The sequence below is a fragment of the Vanellus vanellus genome (genome assembly GCF_965231255.1).
Source record: "Vanellus vanellus genome assembly, chromosome: 2".
In the NCBI taxonomy this organism is placed as follows: domain Eukaryota; kingdom Metazoa; phylum Chordata; class Aves; order Charadriiformes; family Charadriidae; genus Vanellus; species Vanellus vanellus.
Window position 1 is genome coordinate 170,609,425 of NC_138906.1, and position 20,308 is coordinate 170,629,732.

Sequence of the window (20,308 nt, forward strand, 5' to 3'; positions counted from 1 at the left end):
AAGTTTCAGGCTTGCATTTCAGCTTGTTTGAGGTTTGCTGAGCAGGGTAGATGAGGACTAACATCACCTCTAATCAGGGTATCTCTGAGTACTAGAACTAAAAATAAAAATTAAAAAAAAAAATCCCTCTGCAGAAGAAAGATCCCATGGTGATGATTGTGCAGACAATAAGACATTAAATTAACTCAGGATCACAGTATCACAGTATGCTAGGGATTGGAAGGGACCTCAAAAGATCATCTAGTCCAATCCCCCTGTCGGAGCAGGAACACCTAGATGAGGTTGCACAGGAAGGCGTCCAGGCGAGTTTTGAATGTCTCCAGAGAAGGAGACTCCACAACCTCCCTGGGCAGCCTGTTCCAGTGCTCTGTCACCCTCACTGAGAAGAAGTTTCTTCTCAAATTTAAGTGGAACCTCTTGTGTTCCAGCTTGATGAAACATCTCAATCAAATATCTGAAAGTGATAAGTTACATCCTCTGTGTCTTTGCAATTCCAACCCTTAGACAGCTTTCTGCTGCTTTGGGCTCCCACTGCTAGCAAACTGTGGCATTCAAAATTTCAGTATATAGGCACACCTACTTGTACAAGTGTTCCGTTTGCATTTGTTTATTTTAAAAACATTTAATAAAAGAGGTCAAGCGGAGTTATTACTTTGCAGTTATTGTAGGTAGGTCAGAATAGAACAGAATATTTCAGTTGGAAGGGACCTACAACGATCATCTGGTCCAACAGCTGACCAAGAGTTAATGCATATTATTAGGGGAATTGTCCAAATGCCTCGTAAACACCGACAGGCCTGGGACATTGACCACCTCTCTAGGAAGCCCATCCCAGTGTTTCACCACTCTCTTGGTAAAGAAATGCTTCCTCATGTCCAGTCTGAACCTCCCTGGGTGCAGCTTTGACCCATTCCCAGGCGTCCTGTCCCTGGATCCCGGGGAGAAGAGCTCAGCACCTCCCTCTCCATGTCCCCTCCTCGGGATGCTGCAGGGAGCAGTGAGGTGACCCCTCAGCCTCCTTCTCCCCAAAGTAGGCAAACCCGGAGTCCTCAGCTGCTCCTCAGAGGGCTTCCAGGGCCTTCCAGCCCTTCACCAGCTTTGTTGCCCTCCTCTGGACCCATTCGAGTACCTTAATGTCCTTCTCAGATGGTGGGGTCCAGCACCGCGCACAGCGCTCCAGGTGAGGCTGCACCAGCGCTGAGCACAGCGGGGCGATCCCTGCTCGGGACCAGCCAGTTGTGCTGTGTTCAATGTCCCCCAGACGCAGTTTGCCCTCGTGGTGCCAGGGCACACTGCTGGCTCCTGCCGAGCTGCTGCCACCAGCTCCCCCAGGTCCCTTTCTGCAGGGCTGCTCTCCGGCCGCTCCTCTCCCAGTTAATACTCGTGTATGGCATTGCTCCTTCCCACGGGCAGAATCTGGCTTTTGTGTGTGTTAAATTTCATGCCATTGATGATTGCCCAACACTCCGATCTACCTACATCCCCCTGCAAGGCCTCATGTCCATTGAGAGAGTCAACAGCACCTCCCCATTTAGTATCATCAGCAAATTCCCCAACAGTGCATTCAACTCCTGCATCCAGATTGTTGATGAAAATATTGAACAGAACCAGCCCTAGAACGGAACCCTGAGGAGCACCGCTGGTGGCTGGTGGCCTGCAGAATTCCTGCCTGCAGAGAGCAACCTGCTCTCTGACCCCTGTTGTCCCTGATCCTCTTGTGACGTGTACGTCTGCCTGCCTGATGGTTCCTCGGGTTCACTGCCATGTGTGGGGGCCCATCACCAGCACCAGGAGGCAAATAGGAAGATTGGACTCAACATGTGCATGCAGATTTCTAGGGCTGCCCGCTCTGGGGATGGGGGCAGAAGAGTCTGCACACAACTTCCAGTGTGAGGATGAGTACACTCAGCACAATGAACTGTTGGAAATCTGTTCTATAGAGCGTCCAGGACTGGAAGGTTAGTGAGTGAGGAAGGAGGACTGAGGGAATGATGTAGAGTTTGTTACATCTGAAGCATTACTGGAATGGAGGAGAAGCAAAGGCATCCAGGGAGAGAGTAAGGACTTAAAACAGCACAAAGTTGCAGGGATGATGAGCGTAAGGTCCTGCCCAGAGGTTGCATCCTTGTGGGAGTATAGCGAGTGCTTTGTGGTATAAGATGAGTCTGTCTTATTTTGGCAGCTCGAAAACTGCAGCAGAAACGTACCCTTCTGTTGGAGGAAGAGGCGGAAGAGGATGAGATGGTAAAACAGGTGCCTGAGATGAGCATGCAGTCCAGTGTCATCATTGAAGGAGTTGAGTACAAGATTGAGAGACTAAATGGAAGGAGCAGCCAGTCTCCAGCAACTCGGTAAGACAAGACTGGTAGCTCAGTACCACCCATATGTGTCAGAGGTGTCCCAGTATCAATAATTTTCAGGGAAGAGGGCTGGGCAGTGTTTCTTTTTCAGCGTATAACTGGGTAGGTTTTTCCAGCTCTTTCTTTTCAGAAGAATAGCTCCTTCAGCTGTGCACTTGGGTACGTAGCGATGTTGACTTTTAGAGACAGCTAATTCAAGATAAGCCCTGATGATCAACCTAGGTTTGGGGTCTTTTCAGCTTTTGTTTCCTGGCTCTCCTGGACTTGTCCTCCAGGTTGCCTTGATGTTGTTTTTCTAATTCTTGGGCATAGGACTGGGGAATGAGAAAAGGCTTCTCATAAGACTTCCATTAAAAATAAGGTTGTACTAGAATAAAGCTGAAGCTGTCCTTATCTGACTCTCTCTTCTGAGTCTTTGGTACAGACATTCTTCTCTTCACAAACACTTTTATTGTCAGTCTCACAGTGGCTGAAAACACTTATCCTGTCATTTTGAATGTCATTTCTCTCCACTGTTTCTGTCCAGTCTCTGTTGAGGAACTTCTCACATAAAGAATGCACTGAGACCTTCCACCTCCCGTGCTGACCGGGCAGCTCTAAGGAAGGACAGCAGCCAAATGCAAACCAGCTTCTTGGTTTGATGTGAAGGCCTACTTATCCCTACTGTTTTCATATTGCAGTGTGGGAGGTTAGAGAACATTGAGGCTGGATCCATCAGATGACTTTCAGTTGCTCGTTATTTATGCTTGAACAAAGGCGAGGCAGTGGAACAGACAGAATTTGTCTGTCTTGAAATATTTTTTGTCATGCTAGAACAGAAACTGAAATTTAATCAAAATAAACTTGAGCAGTAAAAATAAGGCCTTAGAGTCATGATAAACTTTCTCACTGCCAACTGACCCACAGTAACTGTGCCTGTTTTTAACCTGTGGAAAACAGGCTTGTGTGACCTCCTTTCATTACAGATCAAACTGAGCAGTATCTGCATGTGCGGATGGTAACTGCAGTTCAGCTGATCTGAAGTTTACGGTAATTTGGTTATGAGCATAAAGCTTCAGTGTGTCAAGCAGTTGCGCGTAGAGTGGCTGCATTGAGAATCGCTGCTCTGAGATGACTCAGGACTCGTCCCAAGCCCAGACGTGCATTCGCGTACAACCCAGCCGGAAGCAGCCAGGCTGCCCGTCACCTAACGGCAGCTGGGAGAAGAGCCAGGCTAGAACTGTGCAAGAACTTGTCAGCAAACATGATGCATTGCATTTCTAGAGCCTATGTGTGTTAGTGGATGGTTCAGCTCCAAACGAAGAAAATTAGTTCTGATGTTAGAGAGCGTGAACGTTTATGAAGTCAACAGGGAAATGCTTCCAGCAATGGAGAATGAGCTGTTGAGCAAAATCATTGAGGGTTGTGTCTTCAGACTGAACTAGTCGTTGCTTTCTGGGGCTTGGTTCTGTTCCAAACCTTTCTTGGGTATGCCAGCCTGCGGTACTGTTAGCTGATGTGCTTGGTTTCCTCTAGGCCCTCTGAGGTCGGTGAGAACAGCAGCTCCCAAAGGAATTCACTGGAAGAGGGAATCAAGCCTGAACAGAGAACCAACTCTATGTCTGGGTAAGTGGATTAGCAATGTCCTTTGCCTGGGAGCCACTAGATGGGGGAGCAGATGGCTCCTCCATCAGATGGCAGACATAGGGTGTAAAGGGAGGATTTTCTGGAGAAAGGGAAACCACCTTCTTAAGAGAAACTCACCTCTGTTATGTGTCCTTCCATCTCCCAAGGTGATGTCCTTGGGTGTGGTACTAAACAGTCAGTTGGGGATGTCGATCATCAGCTTTTATCCTGAAAACACGCAGATAAGAGTTGTCGTGGACCAGACCAGCCTACCTCTCACTGCCTCTCTCTCTGCCCAGGTTGAGTCCATTATATCTTGGAGCAGGGGATCCAGTGGCACCTGTGCGGACAGCCAAAGCTGAACGGCGACACCAGGAGCGATTGCGAATGCAGAGTCCTGAGCTCCTGAGTGGCCAAGAGAAGGAGCTTTCTCCAGCAGAACGTCGTGCTCTGGAGGCAGAGAAACGAGCAATGTGGAGGGCAGCACGGTGAGACAGAAGAACCGTCACTGTTCTTTTCACTCAGCTAGTTCAGGAAAAGGGGACCTGCTGCATGGCTTTTGGATTACATGGTATTAAAACAGGGACTAAACAAGCCTTCTTCCGTCAGATGTTAGGGGAGGTTATATAGTAACTGTTCAAACAGTGCAAAGCATCCGCCGCTTGGCTGAGCTTATCTGCTTCCGACAGCTACATGGGCAAGATGACTCATATTTTAACAGTGCTTGCACAATCATGAAGACAGTGGAGTTTTATAAAAAACATAACTTCGACACCTTTATGTGATGGTGAATGTATTCCTTCTCAGCACACAGCTTCCCACCTCCTTTTGTAACACATGAAAAAGATGGTATTTATTGAAGCTGCAAGGTGACATATTCAAAATGAAAAACGGAGAGAGCATTTCACGTATCCAGCGTTGCTGGACTGGAAAACTTGCTGAAGCCAAGAAATAAGCAAGATGAGGGCATTCTTATCCACACAAGCTGTTTCATCAGCTGTGAAGGACTATTTAAATTGTTTTGGGAGAAAAAGAACTTCCTAGCTCAGAACTTAAGACTTGAAGTTAGTCCAGGTATACCATGTCATATAATTCCTTTCAAAAATTAGTCAAGCTGCTCCTATAACTAATTACAGTTTTCTTCCCATAATGTTCCTGTAGGAGGCATTCAAAGGGCAATCTGAAACAGTCTCTTTTGGGGTTTGAATGAGAGCTTTTAGAGGAACAGGGCTGCTAGTGACTCATCTTTGCCAGTCTGCTAGATAAGACGCTAGAGGGATTACCGTGAGTTGTGATACCACTCGGCAATTCCAGTGTTTGTGCTTAGACACGGATAATAACGGTGCTGTTGTCTTCTGTGGAGGCTCTGAGAATGAAGAAATATATAGTGGAATCCTCAATGAGAGCTTGCTAATTATCTAGGGCTTTGAGGGTACAAAGCTTCCCACTGTTACTTGATCATGTAACAGATCTGCTTGTGGTTTATTTGGAGCTGGACTGATGTTCCTAGTACCAGGGCTTTTGCCCTTCAAGAAAAACTTTCTTGGTATGCTCCAACTCTTTGCCTTGGATGAGTCCTTTGGTCTGTCTCAGCTGGAAACTTTTTTCTGAAGCGCTGCCTTAGTTTCACTGCAGTGTCCTGTAATGTCAGAAGGCTGAACGGGTCACTGACTGGAAAGCCTGTTTGTTGTATGGAACCTTGATTTGGAAGAGATTGATTTCTGTCATCTTGTAGCATGTTTGTTAGACCTTTGAAGCTGGCCCCACTTTGAGCAGCTTTTGGATCAGATGACCTCCAGAGGTCCCTTCCCACCTGAATTGCTCTGTGAGTCTGTGCTTAGTAACATCTTCTCCCCCGGCTCCCGCTGATGGGGATGCCCGCATACCGGCAGTGATGAGTCGGGTTGTCAACAGAGTGCACTCTGGCACGATTGGTTCCGCCTTGTGCTATTGTTTCCTGCTCAAAATACTGCGGGATTCTCTCTGCTGCTCTGATTCACCGAATGTTTTGCTGTATTTGGCATCTCACGCCTGTTCTAGTTGATGCTGTTGCCATGGTTTCTGTGTCACAACTTTTCAGGTGGCATCATTTGCAAGTGAAAGTTCTGTATTTTCACATTAAGCCAGGAACAACCCTTTTCCAAAATTACAAGTGGAAGAGAATTTGCAAACAATGCCCTCCAAAACAGACACATTGCCCTTGTGTTATAGGGCTAGAAGCTGCACAGGTGCCGTGGAGCCAAATGTGCGCTTACAAACCATGGCTCAGAAGAGGCCGGCTGGGACTGAGATGACCACTTCCAAATTCTTGCTCTGGCGTATACTTCCTTACGACGTTGGACAGATGACAGAGTCCCTCTGTGATGCAGATGTGCAGAGAGAGGGCTGTCATAGCGCTTCTCGGTCTCACAGGAAGGCTGTGAGCATTGAATACATTAAAAACTGACTGTCAGTACGATGCTGTGTAAGCACCACAGTGTCGTCAGGAGTAGACATCTTGCACAGAGCTGCTGCTCAGTCTTTGCACCTAAAATAAAGCTCCACCGTTGTATTTTATCCAGCAAAACAGAAGTTGTCTGTCAGGCTTCTCCTCCTGAAAATCAGCGTCACTGTGCTTGGAGAGGCAGTAGAGAGTGGTCTGTCGTCCCTTCCCAATTAGGTACACAGGATTTTCTCTCCCTTGTGCCTCCACTTCCCATGCATATATATGACGGGGCAGGCTTTATGAGGTAGTGTCAGCTCTGATTCCTCATAAGCCTCAGCATTAACATATCCCAGGAACGCTGTAATAAAAGCTTTGTTTAAGAAGGGCGTAGAAAGGAGAAATGTGACATTACCTTTGAAAGCAAAGCCATCACAAGGACAACGCTCGTGTCACAGAACATACACCACTTGCCTCAGACTCAGTTCCTTCATGAACTTGTTGCTGTTGTGGCAGATAAAGAAAAAAGAAAAATGCTGGGGGGCGGGAGCAGGACTTTTTTAGGTGATCACATGATTTGTTCCTGTAACATTACTGTACATCTGACGGTGCTTTTGGACCAGCTAGGATTTTGTTGAAAATGCTTAGGGCACAGGAAAGGTTCTCCGTTACACTGTAGAAGGGTTACCCCAAACCTTCAGTCTCTTCTCTTCTAAGCTTGTTTTGTTCATGGGAAGTGAACTAGTGAAGGGAGAGCCTTTTAGCGGTAAGAATACATGACAAGAAGCCACTTGCCGCTATCTTGCTTTTCAGTTATCAGATCCAGTGTTACTGTTTAAAAACAGTCCTGCAGATCAGGTCCTCAGCTCCACTTTTCTTCTGATACCAAGGTGTAGCTTTTTATTCAGTCCTTAGAGAAGTGTCTGGCTGATTCCTTGGGTAGGGTTAAGGCCTTGTGTATTTTGGCATTGGCAGGAATCAGTCAGTCACCATACTGTGCTGCTTTTGGTAAGACCAGGATGGACTGTTCCCTGCTACCACAGATCTCACAGGATGATCTGGTCTTCTTAGGATCCCTCTTCTGTAAGCACTAGAGCAGCACAGCGACACGATGGCAGCCAGGGCTCAGGTCTTATTTCCAGAGGCGCCCAGGCAGCACTGCACGTGCTGTGTGGGAGGGCGGACGTATTGCCCTGCACGTAGTGCTGCAGCCGCACTAACCTGTATTTTCTTTAAGTGCATGCCACTGATTTTATTACTCTTTTTCTAATCTCCTATCTTCTGCTTCTTTCCAGTTCTCTGGTCTGTGTGCTGTCACTCGTGACCCCATCAGTTTGCACCTTCTTGGGCTTTCCTTTTTCTCCCTGTGTCATCAGTGCTCTGCCAGGACACGTGGTGTGCTCCCCTTTCCCCCCCAGCACGCACCCCTGTGCTCTGCTGGGACAAACCCACTGGGACCCATGCTACATAAGTGTTCTGGGCACACACAACCGCTGGCATTCGTGCCATAGGAAGAGTGTGACTAAGAAGGTACAGGCACACACCGATGGGGGCAGGTGTCCAGCAAGGGCTATCTGCGTCTTGGCAGTTTTCCTACCATGCACATGCTGTTTTACAGATGCACTCGCCTCTCCAGTTGCATGTGTTCCAGGTCCTGTGGCAAATAGACCTTTCATAATATGCTTGTCCATTTTGCTTCCCCTTTTCTCGTGGTCAAAGATGCATGCTAACAGGTGGTCACGTATATGTATGCCAATGTACATAAAGAGGCTATCAAATGTGTGCACGCACACTCGTGCCTTGTACTCCCTCAGTCCGCTTCACACATACACACCTACACACTTCTTTGTAACTACCTCCTGGGCCTTTCCCATTGGTCTGCTGGGTGTTTCTGGTGCTCTCCTCCTGGCCCGCAAGGAGGGCAGTCTCTAGATGCTGAGGCTCTGAAGGCTAACGCTTCTGGGCACATCATCCCAGATTGCCCTCTGGAGGTTCCTGCTTCTTCTGCAGCAGCTGGTGTTGGACAGGATCAGATATAGGAGCCTGTTTTAATCAAGGCTACCCCTATATCAGACCCATATTTCTCCTTGCCAGGGTATGTTCCTGTATCTGTTTCTTTCTTTCCCTGCGCTTGTCCGCTGCGATGTTCATCACCATCATCTCCTCTTCCTCCTCTTCTTCCTCCTCTTCCTCCTCCTCCTCCTCAGATCCTCAGCTCTTGAAGACAGTATTAAACAGTACGAGCAGGATCTGGCCAGGAAGCTGTACCAGTCCCGACAGTGGGCACCTGCTCCCGGGGCCAGGCCAGCTCAGATGTCTAGTCCAATGCAGAGTCACGCCTCGAGAACCCCTGGGTCAGGAAGCCAATCCAGGTGTGCACAGCCCCCCCGCCAGCTGCATGCTCCACGCTCCTCTCCGTATCCCTGCATCCTGACGGTGCTCCCAGCTGTGGCCTGCAAGGGGTAGGGAGGAAACAGTAGTGGTTGCTGGTGTTCATTTCCCTGAGGTCCCACAGACTGCCGGCACTTGTCTCAATGAGAGCGAGGGGGGATGCTGGGTCTGTTTGGTTGGGAGAAGGGAGCAGACATTTCTGAGGGCTGAGCCCACCTTTTCTTAGCTATTTCGTAATCTCCTGATGGCTGAAGAGAGTTAAGATGCAACACACTGAGAGCACAGAGGAGAGTAAAGCCCTGAGAACTGGTCCGACTCATTTGAGCCCCTGCGGTTCCTTCCCCAGCTTGGGTTGCTCTCCCACCCTACATGGCACCTCTGGAAAGGCCTCAGCTTCTCAGTGCGTTGGTGCTTAGCTCTAGGCTCTGTCTGTTCGACACACGAGATGTGTGTTTCAGGACGACAGCAAACCAAGCTGTTCTCTCCTGCTTTGGAAGTCTGTCTGCCTCAGGGAACCAAGGGTGTTAATGTCGCCTTTCTGCGCTCAGCCTGGTGACTGCGGTCTGGCTGCTGGACACAGAAGGCGGCATTATCTCGTATCAAGAAGGCAATGTCTGATGTCTTTTTCTCCCTCCCTCATCTCTGAGGCAGGATGAAATCACTTGAACAGGATGCTCTTAAAGCCCAGATGGTTATTGCCAAGTCCAAGGAGGGGAAAAAACGCAGCACACTGGAGCAGCTGGCAGAGTCACCTTCACCTGTTCCTACCCCATCACCAACACCACTGGAAGGTACTGTATAGCTGTCTCTATCTCTGAGGAAAAAAAGTTAATGCTTCTCTAGCTTAAGGTGCTTGAAAGCAGAGCTGTGAAAAGCGATTTCCTCCTTCTGCCTAGACTGGAAGGTCCTTTGGGGCACATGACATCTCTCAGCATAGGGGATGGGGCTGATCTAAAGAAAACGTGAGAGAACACCTGAGGGATGGTTCCAGGGAACCAGAGCAGAAATAAAACCAGTGTCACAACTTTTTAAAAAAACAGGAAAGAGGCACTTGTTTTGAGAAGGCAGTGTCTGTCCTGAGCGTAGTCTTTTACCACACTTAAATGCTGCTAAATGGAAGGGGCAGATTCGGGCAAGTGTTGCATAGAATACAGCCATGCACTAAATAGTGCTTTTCTGTCATCTTTTGCAGATTGCAGTCCCAGAAACGTCACTTCACCGGGAAGGCTGGTATGACATAGTTCTGCTTGCTTTTGTTATCTCACCTGTAGTCCTGGGATCTCTGGGTTACTCTTACCTGGGTGCAGACTGCTCATCTGGGCTGTGGGATCCCTACTTAAATACCTAAGCCAGTCTGCCTGCATGATACACAGAATTGTGAAGAGGGCACAGTGGATGGAGCTTTGCCATGCCTGCTGCTAGAGGCATCCCCCCTTTTCTGCAACTATGCTGTAACATCTGTTTTCTGTTTCCCTGTTTTATTATTTCATCCTTCTCTTGGTTCTTCATCTCTGTTTTCAGAAAGCCTTTCACTTCAGACACTTTGGCCCCTTGTTTCCTCAACAGCATAAAACTGAGAACTTCAGCTGAAATCAGCATTTTCCTTTTTCTAAGCACTGTATAAATGTAAAGGGACATTGTTGCAGAGAACTTCCAAATATAGTAAGACAGACAAACAGAAGAGTGGGAGCAGCTGCACAGAGATGAGACCAGGTTTTGCCCAAGGTCACACAACACAGCCAACTCTGGAATGAAATCCTGACTGTGCTGCAGCCATCAGGAATCTTGCCATGAATTCTCCCACAAAAACAGGTTTCCTACCTGACTTGGTGTGCATGTGCATTTTACTGGAGCACACAGTGTTTTCTCTGCAACTTGGAACGCCTGTCCTGACACCAGAACAGCTAAAAAGACAGTGTCCCAGAGATACCTCGTTTTCACAGGCTGTATCCAGGCACTCTTGGCACTAACTGAGAGTGACGCTCTGCTGCTGCTTTTATCTCTGCATAGATTGCTCAGCTCGCTGCTTGTTTTCCATCCATTTCTCTCCCCTTACTCTCTCTTCTGTGTTTCTTCTCTTTTGCTGTCCCTTCTAGTCCATGTCTGAAAAGAAGTTTGACTACCGGGAATTTGCTGCTATTCCTTCCTCCAAACCTGTTTACGAAATCCAGGTATAAACTGCATGCTGAACCACCTACCAGACTGACTAGGGCTCGATTTGATGGAAGTGCCTGCACGTGAAGTGATGACCTTCAGAGCAGAGATTGAATAACTGAGGGAGTCCCCTTCAAAGGCCCCGTCAGTGTGGGAGGCAATGACAACCAGCCCTGCTTTGTAACTGAGGGTTTACTGGAGACTTCAGTCAAGTGGAGTTGTGAAAAAGTTGGTCCAGATAGTTTTAAAATTAACGACAAAAGCTTTGCAATTATAAAGCAGCTATATGTTCACCTTAATTGATCCTGAAATATTTTTAAGTGAAAGATGAGAACTAAAAGGGAAGAAAAAACTATAGAAATGATTGCCAACAAATTGCAAATTGGAGCAAATGTTAACTTCAAACTAGAATGTATCCAGCATCCTGCCCAAGAAGCAGCTGTAGGTGAACTGTGAAGTAATCACATGGTAAGAGTGACCACAGTAACACCAAGTTTCAAGGGTGAGCGCCATGGCGAGGTGGTTCTCCTTCCTAAAAGAACTTCACTTCATTTAAGCTGCTTTGCCATAGAATCACAGAACGGTTGAGGTTGGAAGGGACCTCTGGAGGTCATCTTGTCCAACCCCCTTGCTCAAGCAGGGCCACCTAGAACCAGTTGCCCAGGACTGTGAACTGCCTTTGTCTTACTGTTTGTGTTTGTCATTAACTGATTGCATTTGTGACAGCTGATTTGAGCAGACACTGTATGTCTGTATTTTTTTTAGGTATTTTTGCTCAGTTTTGTACAAAGGCAGTGGACCAGATACCTGCAGTTATGTTTGTGTTGCGTATAGAGAGCTAGCAAGTACTGACACGTTGGCCTTTAACTTGCTGTCATGACACAAAGATCCCAGGTCCAAGGTGTCATCTCCAAAGCCAGGCTGACTTTAGCAGAGTTGCAGTTTGAGGATTCTCAGGCAGTTATACATTATTTGATGCATGTTCTCGGCTGGCTCCTTCCGTTGGTGGTATTGCTCTGCCCTTGGTAGCCACTCCCCTTTTTCTCTAAGAATCCCTTCCCTTTCAGGGTGTGCGCCCGTTCAGGGTCTGTACCGAGGGAGTTAGAGGACTGCCCACTCAAGCCCCAGTGGCAGCTCCGGACTACCCGAATTTCCCCAGGCCTCTGCTGAGTGCAGCACTGGGTCTTCATGCAGCTGAGAAGGTGCCTCCAAAGGAGGCTACACCTACAGATCGGGAGCACAAAGTAGTGTTCTCCTCTATCCCACCATTTGCAGGGGTTGACGAGGGGATAAATAGGAGGAGCCAGCAAATTAACTCCTGGCTCCAAGACTGGTGCATCCAGCAGGACTTTGGCTTTTTTGATCATGGGCTGATCTACAGGAAACCAGGCATGCTGGCAACAGGTGGGGGAAGCCTAACGCGAAGGGGAAGAAAGATCCTGGGACAAGAATTAGCAGGGCTCATTCATAGGGCTTCAACTAGGTTTGAAGGGGGATGGGGATGAAACCAGGATTATAAAAGTGGTGCCTAAAGGGTGGGTTGAAGGAGGATGGAGCCAGTCTCTTTTCAATGGTTCCCAGTGACAGGACGAGGGGCAATGGGCACAAGTTGGAACATAGGAAGTTCTGTTCAAATACACGGAAAAACTTCTTTACGGTGAGGGTGACAGAGCACTGGCACAGGCTGCCCAGGGAGGTTGTGGAGTCCCCTTCTCTGGAGATTTTCAAGACCCGCCTGGATGCAGTCCTGAGTAATGTGCTCTGGGCAATCCTGCTTTGGCAGGGGAGTTGGACTAGATGATCTCTAGAGGTCCCTTCCAACTCTGAAACTCCGTGATTCCATGATCATCTGGCAGTTCCTCTGGACCTCTCCCAGTAGTGCAGTAATTAAGAGACTGTATTTCTTCCTGGCCATAGCCACATAACTGTGTCACTCACTCTGGATCAGCCCAGTGCTGTGGCTAGGCTGTGTTCCTCCGCAACGCACACCAAAGTCATCACAGCCCCCCGGGCTGCGCTCTCTGCTGTTCACAAAGAGCACGACTGCTTTATTTCTAAAGCACTAAATGGGCTGAGATCATCTCCCCCTCTTTCCTGCCTCCTCCAATTTCACTGCTTGCACAAAATAGGCGAGTTTATGTGGAAACGAGGGCTTCCTGCACTCACAGCTGTGAAACTTCCCTAATGCTTTCCGTCTAAATGTATAGAGCCGCCATCCTTTATCCTACAACTAAAGAAAAATTAAGCTACTCCTCACTTTTGTTCTTGAGCTGAGCAAGACCCCTATCAGATAGATTTTGATCAGTAGTGGCCAGAACCTTTGGATGAGTTTGGCATTATTAAACTTGCTGAATACTGAGCTCTTCTGAAACCCTATCCTTCCATTTGTATAGCTCAGAGAAATGTTGAGCTCAGTGTAAGTATCGTGTACAAACCTAAAAAGAACAGTAGAATAAACAAATGCAGCCACTTTTGAAGTAAACAGAATACTTCAACATAATACTTTGACCTTTTTACCCTTGAAGCACTATACACAGCTAGATTAAATTCTCTAAATCAGCAAAATAAGTAGGGCTTGGTACATTTATGCCTGTCCCCAGAGGAGTGCTAATTTTCAAGCCACCTCAAGTTCATGACCATGATCAAAGTTGTTTTCTCACGGTGTTGTCACTCTGGTCTGATGAGCTACAGACAGCTCTAGTTGTCAGAACGGTCTTAATTTTTTGAAGGCTTTAAAATTAGCAGGAACTGGCAGAGTTTCACAATTATCACTTAGCCGTTTCTCCAAAGCTGTCTCTGCCACTTGTTGGGATGTAAGTGCTCCCTATCCCACATCAGTTCTTTATATACACCTGAATATAAAGAATAGAGTTGGGGTTGTTCAGCCTGGAGAAGAGAAGGCTTCGTGGAGACCTCCGAGCCCCTTCCAGTGCCTGAAGGGGCTCCGGGAGAGCTGGGGAGGGACTCTGGGTCAGGGAGGGCAGCCGTGGGACGAGGGGGAGCGATTTGACACTGACAGAGGGGAGACTGAGAGGAGATGTGAGGAAGAACTTGTGGGCTGTGCGGGCGCTGAGCCCCTGGCGCAGGGTGCCCCGAGAAGCTGTGGCTGCCCCATCCCTGGAGGTGTTCAAGGCCCGGTTGGACGGGGCTAGGAGCAACCTGATCTAGTGGAAGATGTCCCTGCCCATGGCTGGGGGTTGGACGAGATGATCTTTAAGGTCCCTTCCAACTTTAACCATTCTATGATTCTATGATAAGAAAGTTGATTTTGCACAAGAAGCTGGGACTGGGAACAGCACAGATGCAGAATTAGGATCCGAGACTCTCAAGGAAATGTATCTCATGTCTTTGCTCTCTTCCCATGTTTCCACTAATTTTTGCATTTCATGTCACTTCCTGTCCTCTCCTCCTTACACACACCAAGTAGAAGGAGGAGAGCTCTGATGGGCAGACACACACCTCACTCTGCAGTTCAGGCAATGGGCTGCTTGACTTAGCACAAAGGATTAATGTTGTAATCGTGTGCATTCACTGAGGGTCATGCCCCAGTTGCTGTATTACCAGCGCCTTTGAGGGCAGAAGGTTCTCTGTAGTGTGTTGGAAGGCTGGCCGTGGGGAATTACCTGGCACTAGGGTTATCGAGGTGGATGCTCATGTCTTCTGTTCTCTTCCAGTCACCTGATGCAGCTGATGACCTCAGATACGTGGATGACAGAAATAACTCAGGTAAGTTCACGGCCAAAGGAGTTGCCTTTGTGCTACTTGCTTCCCACCACGATTCCAGAGGGTTCCCCTTTGCCTGCTTGTGGAATCAACCCTGAGGACTTCAACTTCTTGCTGCTTGAAGCAATGTCCTATTTTGTCCATTCTAGAATGAAACCTCCAACCTCACTGCGTTCAGTTTTGGGTAGGATATTTGCATTGTGCTTTAGCAATGGCTGATTTGCTGAGAATGGTGTGTAACAAGCATGCCTAGTTTTCCTCCGGTTTTGTGTTCTGGAGTAGAGAATAGTAGGAGAACATGGGTGGGAAGTTTTGGTCTCTGTCACGGGCTATAAGTGGATACTGTCCATTGTTCAGGGTCTGCCTTCTTCCCTTTTTGCTAGAGCAAAGAATCTTGCTGCCTGCAGCAGGCAGCTGCAGGTAAATTCATCCTGATTTAAGACTTGAGAGCATTTGAGTGCTTGAGTACCCAGGTGACTCTCCAAGTCTGTACTTGTGGATCTGTGTGTACAGTCACCTAAATACACAGCAGTTAAAGCTTTGGCTGCTGTATCTCTTCAGGCTGTAGGACAGCTATGGTATGTCTCTGTCCCCAGCTATAACAGACGAGCTCAGATTATCTCCTACTTCATTCCAGGTGGCTGTAGTAGTAGTGTGGAGCTGAGCAGGACCTGCCTGCTCCTTAGTAGTACTTATGTTTCCTTTAACAGTTTATGCTGTTTCTTCTACGTGTTTTGCAGCTAATTTTCCCCCCTTTATTTTACACAAGGAACAGTTTCTTTCTCAATTTTATCTTGGCAAATCTCTCTGAGTCTTATTCACTCTTTCTGTTCCGTTGATGTAGACCAGTATCGTATCAGTTATCTTTCTTACAGGCTGAAGAGTCCTAGTTCTTTTTTGTGGGAATCATTCCCACACCCCTCTGGACCTTTTTAATTTCATCTATGCGATTTATAAGGTAGAGAAGGAGAACGGGGCTGCATGTGGTATTGCAAAAGTAGGTATACGACGAGTTTATGCAGTGGCAGAAGGTGTTCTGTATGTTCTCCCATCTTTTCTGATACCTAATCCTCAAAAGTGAAATGGTATTGCTGAGAAGTGCTAGTGTTTTCAGAAAGCTCCCCCTAATGACTACAGAATCATAATCTCATTTAAGGATGTTAAGTTAAGGATGTTAAGCATTTTATATACAATCGGAATTACGTTACTTTTATTGAGCTTAAATATCATTCAATGGCGTAAAAATAAACTTACTTAGGTCAGCAGGAGGTTCTGGCTAGTCCGATATTGTGTCTGATGCGAGCCACTGGCCAAGAAAAGAGCATAAAAGAAGAAAAGCATAAAGTGATTCCTTTCAGCATACTACTCCAGGCTACAACAATCTGTGGTTTAGCACTTTCTAAGCCAGAGACCTTAAGTTTTAGAGTTGTTTACTTCTTTCTTGAATCTGTTCACATTTGCAGTAAATTTCACCTTCCACGTCATTGCTTGGACAACTCTGTAAAATCCTGATACCCTTTTTTTGTAGTTGAGTTTCATTTGACTGCCCTGATATACCGCTTGGTATCATCAGCAGTTTCTCTCAATACAGTCTTCGTCACTTCTACTCCTCCTCATTAGTTACCAAATACTGACCCTAACACAGATAGCTGCGCTGGGCTGGCGTAGCAGGTAATCACTTCCTGCACTTTTTCTGTGTTTTAACTACTTATTTACCTACTAAAGTACGTGCCTTATGCCATGGCAGCTTGTTTTTGTTAAGAGCTTTGGCTGAGGAACAATCAAAAGGGGGTTTTAACAGCTCGGCATGCTGTGTTGGGATCACTTAACTTGCATGTTTGATGGCTCCTTTGGCAAATTCCAGTCTAAGAGGGTCTAAAAGGAACAAATTCCCTCTAAGCCACACTGATTTCCTCCCCCACACCCCCTCTGGGTTATCATCTGCATGTGCCCATTTTTATAGCTGTTTTCCTTGTTTGGAAGTCAGCCGTTGCTTACCAGTCCCAGTATCCTTTCAAGATGTCAGATTTGTCGCCTACATGCATTTGGTTCTGAGGACTTTTCAAACAACAGGTTAATGCCACGGTTAATAGTTCGGGAAGGATTCTGAGTTATAACAACTACTCGCGGCTTGGGAACGGTAACAAGGAGGGTTTTGCATCTTGGAGCCCAGCTCTAGAGCAGAGGGCAGACCACTGCGTGCAGCTCAGCAGGCTGGGCACCTTTGATCTGATATATCTTCAGAGATTTCTGTATTTGAGGTTCTCTGCTACGTTCAAAGATTTGAGAGGCCTCCCAGGAGCCAGTTTGCACTTGAAAGGGAAAATCTGTGGTTTTGTGGAACTTTTTCCTTTTTACACAAGTATCTTGCAGGACTTGCTCAAGCCAAATTATGGCAAAGGGCAGATGTTCCAGGTGTATGTCAAAGCACATCAGATAAACTCTACCAGTTCCTCTCAGGAGGGTGAGGAGCCACTCTAAGAGCAGTGTACTTTAGATGCCCTCACACACCCTCAAAGGCCTGAGACCAAGTTAACTGAGAGTCTGCCCTACCAGAGTATCTTTCCTGGTGAGGTCCTTTGGTGAGGGACCCAAGTCACAGCCTAAGTTTACAGCATTAAGCAAGGCCAAAATGCTCACCTCTCTCGTTAGCTACAGCGCACCACACTGGTGGTCACACTGCTCTTCAGTGCGTGCTGCTCTGTTGAAACTAGTGAGATGCTTGGAGCAGCAGCATACGCCGGAGTCCTTTCAGTACACTTGATTTATCCTAAGGCTTGCCACTTCCAACAGTTTTCAGTGAATCGTGGGTGTACGGGGCAGCTGTCTTCTCACGCATGTGAGAAGTTCCTTCCCAGAACCCACAGCAATCAGTAAACGAGCTACAGATCACCTAAAAGTTCTGGGCACAGGATTACTGTAAATCACTAAGGCTTCAGTGCTGTCTCAGGTTCAGTGCTTGGGCATACCCGTATGTCTACGTTAGCTGTATCAGCTGTATACTTAATCTAGAATTTTCTCTTAAAACCGTAACTTTTCTTGTCTGCACAGTTCCCCAGGAGCAGGATGGGCAGCCAGAGGAAGAGGAGATGTTAGTAACACATGAATCATCAACACCTACTTCATCAGCACTTGAAGAAATGGCCCTGTACAGCAGCAAACGCAAACTCCGACACAGCCGGCGCAGTTTGGAGACTGCTGTCCCTACGTAGAAGATCTGAGGCACCTGGGCGATGGAGTAGCCCAGCACAGGGCTGTTGAGCTTCTGTGCTTCAGGGACAGCACTGGACTGCCCACACTGCTGCCTCCTGGGCTCCGGATGGGAACTGAGCGCCCCGGGGAGCATTGTGGTCAAGTAACTTCCTTTAAGGCTGTGAACCGCCCTCTTTTCTCACCCGATAATGCACTGGGGCATGTCCTGAACAAAATGGGACAACACTAGACTTATTGATGGCAAATTGAGAGGAGGTGTGAGTAGGACAGTGGGCAGCTGCAGCTTGTTAGCCTGTAAATATTGTGTGTGGGGGAAGGGTAGGACAGGGAGAACATATGAGTGTTAGAGTGCGTTGGGCTCCAGCTGTTATTTCCTCAACTTGGATTTTTTTAGTGGTTAATATGGGAGCTTCTACTCTGGTATGAATTATAAGGAAGGCCCAGCCTGCCTTTGCTCCTATTTAATTTCCAGTCTTTTGCCAAAAAAGCATCTCCTTCCACCTCCCGCACCGTGTCACCTCACTTTCTTTTGGGAGTACGTGGAAATGAGTAGCTTGGAGGCAAAAAAAAAAAAAAAAAAAAAAAAAAAAAGAAAAAGAAAGAAAAAAGGAATTTCAGTGAAGTGCCTCCCTCTGACACTGACACCTGTGTGCTCAAGCAAAGGCAACTGAATAAGCAGGAGCCTGTGCCAGCTCTGTGCCGCCTGCCTCTGTGAGCGCAGCGATCCACCCCGTGTAGGAAACTGCTCCTGCCGGTATTTTGTGCTATTCTGGGAGACGGGTACCTACCTAAGACGTACACGTAATTGTGCGTGACTCGTGCACGCAGTGTGAACCACTCCACAAGCACACTGTACTGAGTGTCAGAGGGGGCCGCGTATCTGTCCTCGGCCAGCACCGCGACTGAATCAGTGACTGGGGCAGAAATGAGACAGGAGCAGAACAGCTGTAGCAGGAGTGTAGCGGTGTGCGTGTGTGACGGCAATAGGGAGCAGAGTAGTTGGGGATTAGGGTATGGTGGCAGAGGTAGGAAGCGTAAACAGCAGACAGGATAGTGGGTTAGGATTCAGGAAATGGGGAATGGTAGGAAGTGGCGTTGCTGGGGTCAGGTTAGGAGTAACGGGGTCTTACAGGTAGGAGGATACTGGTGGGTGAGTCCGCTCTGTTGCCCACTGTGAAATGGAATGTGACGTTACGGGGTGCCCGGTGCGGGGCTGTGGAGGAGCGCCTGCTGGGCGGGGAGCACCGTGAAGCAGGATGGGTCCGGCCTATGCCTTGCAATAACTGCACAGTTCTACTCTCTGCCAACTTGTTGGCTTCAGGCCCTTTTCCATGCAGAACAGGGAGAATACATCCTTGCCCCTGCAAGAGGGAAAAAAAAATGAAAATGAAAAAAAGAGGAGGGGTGTGATTCCTGGTTTCCATGAGTGGAACAAGGGCCGTGAACAGATTCTGTATCAAGTGAGCTCTGCAGATGTGGAGGAGACAGATGCTGCCTATAGCTCTGAAATCAGTCTCTGCTGCTCTACTGCCCACTACTGAAGTAAAACATCCCTTTTCTTTTTTTCCTTTTTTTTTTTTTGTAATGCCTCTAATATGGAGAAAGGCATCTGAGCTTGGCAGTAATCTGATCTGTCTACCCTGATACATTGGTGCTCTCTGCTGAACCCCTCCAGGAGTAAGACCAGAGTTGGACCTTAAGCCTCTCAGTGACTCGAAGTGGCTCGGGAGCAACAGGCACTTCTGCTTGTATATTTGCTGAGTGAAAGAACTGGACGCAGTTTCTTTTAGTTGAGAATCTCCCTTCATGCCAAAATCCAGTGGATCATTTTAACTGACTTCGTATGGTTTAATTTTACAGAGCTTTGAAGGGGGAACTCTGATAATCTCAAATTGCAGCTATGGCTGCTTCCATCATCAGCAATTTGAGCTTTTCCTTTTTAAATCTAATTTTAGCATTTGCTTTTTAACAACAGCAATTTTGGAAACAATCCTGGATTGGTTTTGGTGACTAACTTGTGATTCTTTTTTTTTCTTTCCCTTTGCGGTACCTGGTGCCAGGCTCTGGGTTCTCTCCCATTCTCTCCTGAGAGACTCTGAGGGAAAATTAGCGCATCAAGACTGTAACTAGTGAAATTTGTACAACCAAAGAAATCTATTTTGTGGTTCAAGGATAATAAAGTTTACTTTACATTTTAGAGCCTTTAGTTAATGTTGTTTGCCTGTGTGAAGTCTGCAATTTCTATATCGATGCTTTGGTTCTGATTATTAGTCATTCTGTAAACTACCAAACATGCTAGTGATTTTTCTGCTTTTGTGTGCAGAAATTAGTGATCACCCAAATCAATGCCAACTACAAGAGTATCAAGGTAAGCATGTGCTACTCATGTAAATTTGGTAGAAAACTGGCATCTATGCTGAAAGGGGAGGAAGAGAACCAA

At 47.3% G+C, this 20,308-nt stretch overlaps 1 protein-coding gene across 1 annotated transcript in view; it reads left to right on the plus strand.

Moving 5' to 3' along the window:
* SCRIB (scribble planar cell polarity protein) overlaps positions 1-20,065 on the plus strand; it is a gene marked incomplete at its 5' end in the record, with an annotated part of 116,547 nt that extends 96,482 nt beyond the window's left edge. The window contains 9 exons of the mRNA XM_082499318.1: positions 2,183-2,351; positions 3,876-3,965; positions 4,265-4,453; positions 8,595-8,759; positions 9,430-9,569; positions 9,971-10,008; positions 10,875-10,949; positions 14,607-14,658; positions 17,707-20,065. Of these exons, the coding sequence (XP_082355444.1) occupies positions 2,183-2,351; positions 3,876-3,965; positions 4,265-4,453; positions 8,595-8,759; positions 9,430-9,569; positions 9,971-10,008; positions 10,875-10,949; positions 14,607-14,658; positions 17,707-17,867 (1,079 nt within the window). The 3' untranslated portion in view covers positions 17,868-20,065. The remainder of the gene's footprint in view (positions 1-2,182; positions 2,352-3,875; positions 3,966-4,264; positions 4,454-8,594; positions 8,760-9,429; positions 9,570-9,970; positions 10,009-10,874; positions 10,950-14,606; positions 14,659-17,706) is intronic.
* Between the last annotated feature and the right edge of the window lie 243 nt (positions 20,066-20,308).